Source organism: Salmo salar, chromosome ssa05, assembly GCF_905237065.1.
Source record: "Salmo salar chromosome ssa05, Ssal_v3.1, whole genome shotgun sequence".
Taxonomy (NCBI): Eukaryota; Metazoa; Chordata; class Actinopteri; order Salmoniformes; family Salmonidae; genus Salmo; species Salmo salar.
Window position 1 is genome coordinate 90,426,336 of NC_059446.1, and position 12,500 is coordinate 90,438,835.

General features: G+C 48.4%; 1 protein-coding gene across 4 annotated transcripts in view; it reads right to left on the reverse strand.

Annotated features, from left to right (window-relative positions):
- Positions 1-12,500, reverse strand: part of LOC106592264 (lysophosphatidylcholine acyltransferase 1) — a 108,957-nt gene that overhangs the window by 30,820 nt on the left and 65,637 nt on the right. For all 4 annotated transcript variants that reach the window (XR_006770038.1, XM_045719331.1, XM_045719330.1 and 1 more), the window contains exons 6-7: positions 10,551-10,609; positions 7,193-7,227 (exon numbers count right to left, since the gene is read on the reverse strand). Coding sequence is in view for 3 of the 4 variants with exons in the window: in XM_045719331.1 (XP_045575287.1) it covers positions 7,193-7,227; positions 10,551-10,609 (94 nt within the window). In the remaining variant the exon portion in view is untranslated. The remainder of the gene's footprint in view (positions 1-7,192; positions 7,228-10,550; positions 10,610-12,500) is intronic.

The window sequence follows — 12,500 nt, forward strand, 5'->3', positions numbered from 1 at the left end:
GGGTGACAGGTAGTCTAGTGGTTAGAGTGTAGGGACGGCAGGTTATATGGTAGTGGACAGAGACGTGGGGGGACAGGTAGTCTAGTGGTTAGAGTGTAGGGACGGCAGGTTATATGGTAGTGGACAGAGACGTGGGGTGACAGGTAGTCTAGTGGTTAGAGTGTAGGGACGGCAGGTTATATGGTAGTGGACAGAGACGTGGGGGGACAGGTAGTCTAGTGGTTAGAGTGTAGGGACGGCAGGTTATATGGTAGTGGACAGAGACGTGGGGTGACAGGTAGTCTAGTGGTTAGAGTGTAGGGACGGCAGGTTATATGGTAGTGGACAGAGACGTGGGGTGACAGGTAGTCTAGTGGTTAGAGTGTAGGGACGGCAGGTTATATGGTAGTGGACAGAGACGTGGGGTGACAGGTAGTCTAGTGGTTAGAGTGTAGGGACGGCAGGTTATATGGTAGTGGACAGAGACGTGGGGGGACAGGTAGTCTAGTGGTTAGAGTGTAGGGACGGCAGGTTATATGGTAGTGGACAGAGACGTGGGGTGACAGGTAGTCTAGTGGTTAGAGTGTAGGGACGGCAGGTTATATGGTAGTGGACAGAGACGTGGGGTGACAGGTAGTCTAGTGGTTAGAGTGTAGGGACGGCAGGTTATAAGGTAGTGGACAGAGACGTGGGGTGACAGGTAGTCTAGTGGTTAGAGTGTAGGGACGGCAGGTTATATGGTAGTGGACAGAGACGTGGGGGGACAGGTAGTCTAGTGGTTAGAGTGTAGGGACGGCAGGTTATATGGTAGTGGACAGAGACGTGGGGTGACAGGTAGTCTAGTGGTTAGAGTGTAGGGACGGCAGGTTATATGGTAGTGGACAGAGACGTGGGGGACAGGTAGTCTAGTGGTTAGAGTGTAGGGACGGCAGGTTATATGGTAGTGGACAGAGACGTGGGGGGACAGGTAGTCTAGTGGTTAGAGTGTAGGGACGGCAGGTTATATGGTAGTGGACAGAGACGTGGGGTGACAGGTAGTCTAGTGGTTAGAGTGTAGGGACGGCAGGTTATATGGTAGTGGACAGAGACGTGGGGTGACAGGTAGTCTAGTGGTTAGAGTGTAGGGACGGCAGGTTATATGGTAGTGGACAGAGACGTGGGGTGACAGGTAGTCTAGTGGTTAGAGTGTAGGGACGGCAGGTTATATGGTAGTGGACAGAGACGTGGGGTGACAGGTAGTCTAGTGGTTAGAGTGTAGGGACGGCAGGTTATATGGTAGTGGACAGAGACGTGGGGTGACAGGTAGTCTAGTGGTTAGAGTGTAGGGACGGCAGGTTATATGGTAGTGGACAGAGACGTGGGGTGACAGGTAGTCTAGTGGTTAGAGTGTAGGGACGGCAGGTTATATGGTAGTGGACAGAGACGTGGGGTGACAGGTAGTCTAGTGGTTAGAGTGTAGGGACGGCAGGTTATATGGTAGTGGACAGAGACGTGGGGTGACAGGTAGTCTAGTGGTTAGAGTGTAGGGACGGCAGGTTATATGGTAGTGGACAGAGACGTGGGGGGACAGGTAGTCTAGTGGTTAGAGTGTAGGGACGGCAGGTTATATGGTAGTGGACAGAGACGTGGGGGACAGGTAGTCTAGTGGTTAGAGTGTAGGGACGGCAGGTTATATGGTAGTGGACAGAGACGTGGGGTGACAGGTAGTCTAGTGGTTAGAGTGTAGGGACGGCAGGTTATATGGTAGTGGACAGAGACGTGGGGTGACAGGTAGTCTAGTGGTTAGAGTGTAGGGACGGCAGGTTATATGGTAGTGGACAGAGACGTGGGGTGACAGGTAGTCTAGTGGTTAGAGTGTAGGGACGGCAGGTTATATGGTAGTGGACAGAGACGTGGGGTGACAGGTAGTCTAGTGGTTAGAGTGTAGGGACGGCAGGTTATATGGTAGTGGACAGAGACGTGGGGTGACAGGTAGTCTAGTGGTTAGAGTGTAGGGACGGCAGGTTATATGGTAGTGGACAGAGACGTGGGGTGACAGGTAGTCTAGTGGTTAGAGTGTAGGGACGGCAGGTTATATGGTAGTGGACAGAGACGTGGGGGGACAGGTAGTCTAGTGGTTAGAGTGTAGGGACGGCAGGTTATATGGTAGTGGACAGAGACGTGGGGGACAGGTAGTCTAGTGGTTAGAGTGTAGGGACGGCAGGTTATATGGTAGTGGACAGAGACGTGGGGGACAGGTAGTCTAGTGGTTAGAGTGTAGGGACGGCAGGTTATATGGTAGTGGACAGAGACGTGGGGTGACAGGTAGTCTAGTGGTTAGAGTGTAGGGACGGCAGGTTATATGGTAGTGGACAGAGACGTGGGGGACAGGTAGTCTAGTGGTTAGAGTGTAGGGACGGCAGGTTATATGGTAGTGGACAGAGACGTGGGGGGACAGGTAGTCTAGTGGTTAGAGTGTAGGGACGGCAGGTTATATGGTAGTGGACAGAGACGTGGGGTGACAGGTAGTCTAGTGGTTAGAGTGTAGGGACGGCAGGTTATATGGTAGTGGACAGAGACGTGGGGTGACAGGTAGTCTAGTGGTTAGAGTGTAGGGACGGCAGGTTATATGGTAGTGGACAGAGACGTGGGGTGACAGGTAGTCTAGTGGTTAGAGTGTAGGGACGGCAGGTTATATGGTAGTGGACAGAGACGTGGGGTGACAGGTAGTCTAGTGGTTAGAGTGTAGGGACGGCAGGTTATATGGTAGTGGACAGAGACGTGGGGTGACAGGTAGTCTAGTGGTTAGAGTGTAGGGACGGCAGGTTATATGGTAGTGGACAGAGACGTGGGGTGACAGGTAGTCTAGTGGTTAGAGTGTAGGGACGGCAGGTTATATGGTAGTGGACAGAGACGTGGGGTGACAGGTAGTCTAGTGGTTAGAGTGTAGGGACGGCAGGTTATATGGTAGTGGACAGAGACGTGGGGGGACAGGTAGTCTAGTGGTTAGAGTGTAGGGACGGCAGGTTATATGGTAGTGGACAGAGACGTGGGGGGACAGGTAGTCTAGTGGTTAGAGTGTAGGGACGGCAGGTTATATGGTAGTGGACAGAGACGTGGGGGGACAGGTAGTCTAGTGGTTAGAGTGTAGGGACGGCAGGTTATATGGTAGTGGACAGAGACGTGGGGTGACAGGTAGTCTAGTGGTTAGAGTGTAGGGACGGCAGGTTATATGGTAGTGGACAGAGACGTGGGGTGACAGGTAGTCTAGTGGTTAGAGTGTAGGGACGGCAGGTTATATGGTAGTGGACAGAGACGTGGGGTGACAGGTAGTCTAGTGGTTAGAGTGTAGGGACGGCAGGTTATATGGTAGTGGACAGAGACGTGGGGGGACAGGTAGTCTAGTGGTTAGAGTGTAGGGACGGCAGGTTATATGGTAGTGGACAGAGACGTGGGGGGACAGGTAGTCTAGTGGTTAGAGTGTAGGGACGGCAGGTTATATGGTAGTGGACAGAGACGTGGGGGGACAGGTAGTCTAGTGGTTAGAGTGTAGGGACGGCAGGTTATATGGTAGTGGACAGAGACGTGGGGGACAGGTAGTCTAGTGGTTAGAGTGTAGGGACGGCAGGTTATATGGTAGTGGACAGAGACGTGGGGGGACAGGTAGTCTAGTGGTTAGAGTGTAGGGACGGCAGGTTATATGGTAGTGGACAGAGACGTGGGGGGACAGGTAGTCTAGTGGTTAGAGTGTAGGGACGGCAGGTTATATGGTAGTGGACAGAGACGTGGGGTGACAGGTAGTCTAGTGGTTAGAGTGTAGGGACGGCAGGTTATATGGTAGTGGACAGAGACGTGGGGGGGACAGGTAGTCTAGTGGTTAGAGTGTAGGGACGGCAGGTTATATGGTAGTGGACAGAGACGTGGGGGACAGGTAGTCTAGTGGTTAGAGTGTAGGGACGGCAGGTTATATGGTAGTGGACAGAGACGTGGGGTGACAGGTAGTCTAGTGGTTAGAGTGTAGGGACGGCAGGTTATATGGTAGTGGACAGAGACGTGGGGGGACAGGTAGTCTAGTGGTTAGAGTGTAGGGACGGCAGGTTATATGGTAGTGGACAGAGACGTGGGGTGACAGGTAGTCTAGTGGTTAGAGTGTAGGGACGGCAGGTTATATGGTAGTGGACAGAGACGTGGGGTGACAGGTAGTCTAGTGGTTAGAGTGTAGGGACGGCAGGTTATATGGTAGTGGACAGAGACGTGGGGTGACAGGTAGTCTAGTGGTTAGAGTGTAGGGACGGCAGGTTATATGGTAGTGGACAGAGACGTGGGGGGACAGGTAGTCTAGTGGTTAGAGTGTAGGGACGGCAGGTTATATGGTAGTGGACAGAGACGTGGGGTGACAGGTAGTCTAGTGGTTAGAGTGTAGGGACGGCAGGTTATATGGTAGTGGACAGAGACGTGGGGGGACAGGTAGTCTAGTGGTTAGAGTGTAGGGACGGCAGGTTATATGGTAGTGGACAGAGACGTGGGGGGACAGGTAGTCTAGTGGTTAGAGTGTAGGGACGGCAGGTTATATGGTAGTGGACAGAGACGTGGGGTGACAGGTAGTCTAGTGGTTAGAGTGTAGGGACGGCAGGTTATATGGTAGTGGACAGAGACGTGGGCTGACAGGTAGTCTAGTGGTTAGAGTGTTGGACTAGTAACCGGAAGGTACAAATCTCTCATATTCTGCCCCTGAACAAGGCAGTTAACCCACTGTTCCTAGGCCGTCATTGTAAATAAGAATTTGTCCTTAACTGACTTGCCTAGTTAAATAAAGGTAAAATAAAGGATCAAATAAATAAAGTGATAATTCTAGCAGTCAGAAAAATAGTCCCACAGGAGGAAGTGATGTGAACTAGTGTTCTGAAAGAGAATGATTAACAGCTCTGTTCTCTGTTCTGTTCTGTTCTGTTCTGGGATGGATGTGACCTTCTGCTAACGGCACAGAGACAGTATTGTCTCGTCTGTAGTGGTAGATTGACTGGGCACACAGCCAAAACAACATCACTACCATGATGCATTAGAAAGCTGAACAAAACACATCCCAATTCAGCCTGTGGCTTTATCCAGAGACAAGGACAGCTTCCTCTCAGTCCAGTAGAGGTAAGAAAACTGGACCATCTAGATTATACAGTAGAACTAATATCCTGTCAGTCCAGTAGAGGATGAAAACTGGACCATCTAGATTATACAGTAGAACTAATATCCTCTCAGTCCAGTAGAGGGATGAAAACTGGACCATCTAGATTATACAGTAGAACTAATATCCTGTCAGTCCAGTAGAGGGATGAAAACTGGACCATCTAGATTATACAGTAGAACTAATATCCTCTCAGTCCAGTAGAGGGATGAAAACTGGACCATCTAGATTATACAGTAGAACTAATATCCTCTCAGTCCAGTAGAGGGATGAAAACTGGACCATCTAGATTATACAGTAGAACTAATATCCTGTCAGTCCAGTAGAGGATGAAAACTGGACCATCTAGATTATACAGTAGAACTAATATCCTCTCAGTCCAGTAGAGGGATGAAAACTGGACCATCTAGATTATACAGTAGAACTAATATCCTCTCAGTCCAGTAGAGGGATGAAAACTGGACCATCTAGATTATACAGTAGAACTAATATCCTGTCAGTCCAGTCCAGTAGAGGATGAAAACTGGACCATCTAGATTATACAGTAGAACTAATATCCTCTCAGTCCAGTAGAGGATGAAAACTGGACCATCTAGATTATACAGTAGAACTAATATCCTCTCAGTCCAGTAGAGGGATGAAAACTGGACCATCTAGATTATACAGTAGAACTAATATCCTCTCAGTCCAGTAGAGGGATGAAAACTGGACCATCTAGATTATACAGTAGAACTAATATCCTCTCAGTCCAGTAGAGGATGAAAACTGGACCATCTAGATTATACAGTAGAACTAATATCCTGTCAGTCCAGTCCAGTAGAGGATGAAAACTGGACCATCTAGATTATACAGTAGAACTAATATCCTCTCAGTCCAGTCCAGTAGAGGGATGAAAACTGGACCATCTAGATTATACAGTAGAACTAATATCCTCTCAGTCCAGTCCAGTAGAGGGATGAAAACTGGACCATCTAGATTATACAGTAGAACTAATATCCTCTCAGTCCAGTCCAGTAGAGGGATGAAAACTGGACCATCTAGATTATACAGTAGAACTAATATCCTGTCAGTCCAGTAGAGGATGAAAACTGGATCATCTAGATTATACAGTAGGACTAATATCCTGTCAGTCCAGTAGAGGGATGAAAACTGGACCATCTAGATTATACAGTAGAACTAATATCCTGTCAGTCCAGTCCAGTAGAGGATGAAAACTGGACCATCTAGATTATACAGTAGAACTAATATCCTCTCAGTCCAGTCCAGTAGAGGGATGAAAACTGGACCATCTAGATTATACAGTAGAACTAATATCCTGTCAGTCCAGTCCAGTAGAGGATGAAAACTGGACCATCTAGATTATACAGTAGAACTAATATCCTCTCAGTCCAGTCCAGTAGAGGATGAAAACTGGACCATCTAGATTATACAGTAGAACTAATATCCTGTCAGTCCAGTAGAGGGATGAAAACTGGACCATCTAGATTATACAGTAGAACTAATATCCTCTCAGTCCAGTCCAGTAGAGGATGAAAACTGGACCATCTAGATTATACAGTAGAACTAATATCCTGTCAGTCCAGTAGAGGGATGAAAACTGGACCATCTAGATTATACAGTAGAACTAATATCCTCTCAGTCCAGTAGAGGATGAAAACTGGACCATCTAGATTATACAGTAGAACTAATATCCTCTCAGTCCAGTAGAGGATGAAAACTGGACCATCTAGATTATACAGTAGAACTAATATCCTCTCAGTCCAGTAGAGGATGAAAACTGGACCATCTAGATTATACAGTAGAACTAATATCCTGTCAGTCCAGTAGAGGGATGAAAACTGGACCATCTAGATTATACAGTAGAACTAATATCCTCTCAGTCCAGTAGAGGATGAAAACTGGACCATCTAGATTATACAGTAGAACTAATATCCTGTCAGTCCAGTAGAGGGATGAAAACTGGACCTTCCAGGGCAGTAGAGAGACACAACTATGCCTGGCAACAGCCTGTAGTTCAGGGACCAGTCATTTAGAGAGTAATTCAAGTGTACTCACGCTCCAGGCCCCTGCCACGTCCAGGTGATCGTGTCCTGGCATGGGAGAGGAGAGACAAATAACTTACTAAGATACAACATTATTTATCCAGGATAGAAGTATAACAACACAAGGTCATAACAACAACAACAACAACAACAACAACAACAACAACAACAACAACAGCGTAGTTATCAGGTATAGAGCAGTTAGTGGTTTAATTGGTTACCAGGTAGTTAGTGGTTTAATTGGTTACCAGGTAGTTAGTGGTTTAATTGGTTACCAGGTAGTTAGTGGTTTAATTGGTTACCAGGTAGTTAGTGGTTTAATTGGTTACCAGGTAGTTAGTGGTTTAATTGGTTACCAGGTAGTTAGTGGTTTAATTGGTTACCAGGTATTTAGTGGTTTAATTGGATACCAGGTAGTTAGTGGTTTAATTGGTTACCAGGTAGTTAGTGGTTTAATTGGTTACCAGGTAGTTAGTGGTTTAATTGGTTACCAGGTAGTTAGTGGTTTAATTGGTTACCAGGTAGTGAGTGGTTTAATTGGTTACCAGGTAGTTAGTGGTTTAATTGGATACCAGGTAGTTAGTGGTTTAATTGGTTACCAGGTAGTTAGTGGTTTAATTGGTTACCAGGTAGTTAGTGGTTTAATTGGTTACCAGGTAGTTAGTGGTCTTGACCACCTGCTGTGTGGTCCCAGGGCTATAGGAGAGACTGACTGGCTGCTGTGTGGTCCCAGGGCTATAGGAGAGACTGACAGGCTGCTGTGTGGTCCCAGGGCTATAGGAGAGACTGACTGCCTGCTGTGTGGTCCCAGGGCTATAGGAGATACTGACTGGCTGCTGTGTGGTCCCAGGGCTATAGGAGAGACTGACTGGCTGCTGTGTGGTCCCAGGGCTATAGGAGAGACTGACTGGCTGCTGTGTGGTCCCAGGGCTATAGGAGAGACTGACTGGCTGCTGTATGGTCCCAGGGCTATAGGAGAGACTGACTGGCTGCTGTGTGTTTCCAGGGCTATAGGAGAGACTGACTGGCTGCTGTGTGGTCCCAGGGCTATAGGAGAGACTGACTGGCTGCTGTGTGTTTCCAGGGCTATAGGAGAGACTGACTGGCTGCTGTGTGGTCCCAGGGCTATAGGAGAGACTGACTGGCTGCTGTGTGGTCCCAGGGCTATAGGAGAGACTGACTGGCTGCTGTATGGTCCCAGGGCTATAGGAGAGACTGACTGGCTGCTGTGTGGTCCCAGAGCTATAGGAGAGACTGACTGGCTGCTGTGTGGTCCCAGGGCTATAGGAGAGACTGACTGCCTGCTGTATGGTCCCAGGGCTATAGGAGAGACTGACTGGCTGCTGTATGGTCCCAGGGCTATAGGAGAGACTGACTGGCTGCTGTGTGGTCCCAGGGCTATAGGAGAGACTGACAAGCTGCTGTGTGGTCCCAGAGCTATAGGAGAGACTGACTGGCTGCTGTGTGGTCCCAGGGCTATAGGAGAGACTGACTGGCTGCTGTGTGTTTCCAGGGCTATAGGAGAGACTGACTGGCTGCTGTGTGGTCCCAGGGCTATAGGAGAGACTGACTGGCTGCTGTGTGGTCCCAGGGCTATAGGAGAGACTGACTGGCTGCTGTGTGGTCCCAGGGCTATATGAGAGACTGACTGGCTGCTGTGTGGTCCCAGGGCTATAGGAGAGACTGACTGGCTGCTGTGTGGTCCCAGGGCTATAGGAGAGACTGACTGCCTGCTGTGTGGTCCCAGGGCTATAGGAGAGACTGACTGCCTGCTGTGTGGTCCCAGGGCTATAGGAGAGACTGACTGGCTGCTGTGTGGTCCCAGGGCTATAGGAGAGACTGACTGCCTGCTGTGTGGTCCCAGGGCTATAGGAGAGACTGACTGGCTGCTGTGTGGTCCCAGGGCTATAGGAGAGACTGACTGGCTGCTGTGTGGTCCCAGGGCTATAGGAGAGACTGACTGGCTGCTGTGTGGTCCCAGGGCTATAGGAGAGACTGACTGCCTGCTGTGTGGTTCCAGGCATCACTGATGGATGCCTCCATGTGTCCAGAGCCCATTCAGCCCAGCTGTTTACAGACAGAGCCCTAGCTCTAACACTAACACAATCAGACCTCAGTAAAGGGCACATCAAGTCAACCCCAGGAGGTTTTCCAGGAAGTCCCCATGAAACCCTGCTCAAGGTGGGGGAAATATCACACAGCTTAGACAGACCCCACAACAAATCACAGAACTAAATCAGTTCTCTGTCCTCACAGTTATATCTGTAACAGAGTGAGATTCAGATAGACAGGGCTGATGCTCTTCTCAGCAGGGAGGGTGTTTACCAACCAGCCTGGCTGTTGTGTTGTGCTGCTGCTGTGTCCTATTGTGTTGATTGGTGTTGTATTGTGTTGCTAGGTGTTGTGTTGCTAGGTGTTGTGTTGCTAGGTGTTGTGTTGCTAGGTGTTGTGTTGCTAGATGTTGTATTGTGTTGCTAGATGTTGTATTGTGTTGCTAGATGTTGAATTGTGTTGCTAGGTGTTGTTGTGTTGCTAGGTGGTGTTGTGTTGCTAGGTGTTGAATTGTGTTGATAGGTGTTGTTGTGTTGCTAGGTGTTGTTGTGTTGCTAGGTATTGCTAGGTGTTGAATTGTGTTGATAGGTGTTGTTGTGTTGCTAGGTGTTGTTGTGTTGCTAGGTGTTGTATTGTGTTGCTAGGTGTTGTATTGTGTTGCTAGATGTTGTATTGTGTTGCTAGGTGTTATATTGTGTTGCTAGGTGTTGTACTACAGTCCCTGGATCGAATCCAGGCTGTATCACATCCGGCCGTGTGTAACGGGCGTCGTAAGGAGGGGACCAAAATGCAGCAGGTATATTGAGCATCTTCTTATTTATTGAAGGAAAAAACACTTAAACAAAACAAACGACAAAAACAGTCCCGTAATGTGCACAAACTATACAGGAAACAACCACCCACAAACACAAGTGAAAACTAACCCAACTAAATATGGCCTCCAATTAGAGCCAACGACAACCAGCTGCCTCTAATTGGAGGTCATTACCAAAACCCTAACATAGAAATAGAAAACTAGATAAACACATAGAAATTGAAAATATAGAACATAAACCAAAAAACCCGAACCACACAAAACAAACACCCCCTGCCACGCCCTGACCAAACTACAATAACAAATAACCCCTTTTACTGGTCAGGACGTGACACCGTGATTGGGAGTCCCAAAGGGCGGCGCACAATTGGCCCAGCGTTGTTCATGTTAGGCCGGGGTAAGGCCGTCATTGTAAAATAAGAATTTGTTCTTAACTGACTTGCCTAGTTAAATAAAGGTTAAATAAAAATAAATTAATAAAAAACGGCTAGGTTTTCTTTCTTACCATTTTATTGGGGTATTTTATCACCACAGGCTGAACTGGCACTGCTGGAATAAACGCTCCTGTGTGTGAAGAGACAAAAATCAACACATACTGGAGTACAGTCCCTTCAAACTAAGAAACTAGAATATTCTAGACCGCATACAACAGGCCCACGGTGACACTAGCTAACCCAGATGTAAAATGTCCGCCCGCACGACTGGAAGTGGCTTTGGATCAAAGCATCCGCTAAACGGCATATATTATTATAATTATTGATATATTAATGGATATTCAAATGTGTCATGAAGCTCCTTTTCATCTGTTTATCCAATCAGAAACATGCAGTCCTGTGCAGAATATGTCATGTAATCCTCTGATTGGAACAGAACTGAACATCTTTCAGTTAGACAGTGGTGATTGATCTGATCTCAGCTCCTGGGGGGTCAGTTAGACAGTGGTGATTGATCTGATCTCAGCTCCTGGGCGGTCAGTTAGACAGTGGTGATTGATCTGATCTCAGCTCCTGGGGGGTCTGTTAGACAGTGGTGATTGATCTGATCTCAGCTCCTGGGCGGTCAGTTAGACAGTGGTGATTGATCTGATCTCAGCTCCTGGGCGGTCAGTTAGACAGTGGTGATTGATCTGATCTCAGCTCCTGGGCGGTCTGTTAGACAGTGGTGATTGATCTGATCTCAGCTCCTGGGGGGTCAGTTAGACAGTGGTGATTGATCTGATCTCAGCTCCTGGGGGGTCTGTTAGACAGTGGTGATTGATCTGATCTCAGCTCCTGGGTGGTCAGTTAGACAGTGGTGATTGATCTGATCTCAGCTCCTGGGTGGTCAGTTAGACAGTGGTGATTGATCTGATCTCAGCTCCTGGGTGGTCAGTTAGACAGTGGTGATTGATCTGATCTCAGCTTCTGGGCGGTCAGTTAGACAGTGGTGATTGATCTGATCTCAGCTCCTGGGGGGTCAGTTAGACAGTGGTGATTGATCTGATCTCAGCTCCTGGGCGGTCTGTTAGACAGTGGTGATTGATCTGATCTCAGCTCCTGGGGGGTCAGTTAGACAGTGGTGATTGATCTGATCTCAGCTCCTGGGGGGTCTGTTAGACAGTGGTGATTGATCTGATCTCAGCTCCTGGGTGGTCAGTTAGACAGTGGTGATTGATCTGATCTCAGCTCCTGGGTGGTCAGTTAGACAGTGGTGATTGATCTGATCTCAGCTCCTGGGTGGTCAGTTAGACAGTGGTGATTGATCTGATCTCAGCTTCTGGGCGGTCAGTTAGACAGTGGTGATTGATCTGATCTCAGCTCCTGGGGGGTCAGTTAGACAGTGGTGATTGATCTGATCTCAGCTCCTGGGTGGTCAGTTAGACAGTGGTGATTGATCTGATCTCAGCTCCTGGGCGGTCAGTTAGACAGTGGTGATTGATCTGATCTCAGCTCCTGGGCGGTCAGTTAGACAGTGGTGATTGATCTGATCTCAGCTCCTGGGCGGTCAGTTAGACAGTGGTGATTGATCTGATCTCAGCTCCTGGGCGGTCAGTTAGACAGTGGTGATTGATCTGATCTCAGCTCCTGGGTGGTCAGTTAGACAGTGGTGATTGATCTGATCTCAGCTCCTGGGCGGTCAGTTAGACAGTGGTGATTGATCTGATCTCAGCTCCTGGGGGGTCTGTTAGACAGTGGTGATTGATCTGATCTCAGCTCCTGGGTGGTCAGTTAGACAGTGGTGATTGATCTGATCTCAGCTCCTGGGGGGTCAGTTAGACAGTGGTGATTGATCTGATCTCAGCTCCTGGGCGGTCAGTTAGACAGTGGTGATTGATCTGATCTCAGCTCCTGGGGGGTCTGTTAGACAGTGGTGATTGATCTGATCTCAGCTCCTGGGCGGTCAGTTAGACAGTGGTGATTGATCTGATCTCAGCTCCTGGGTGGTCAGTTCAGACACCAGTCAGTCTTTTGAACTG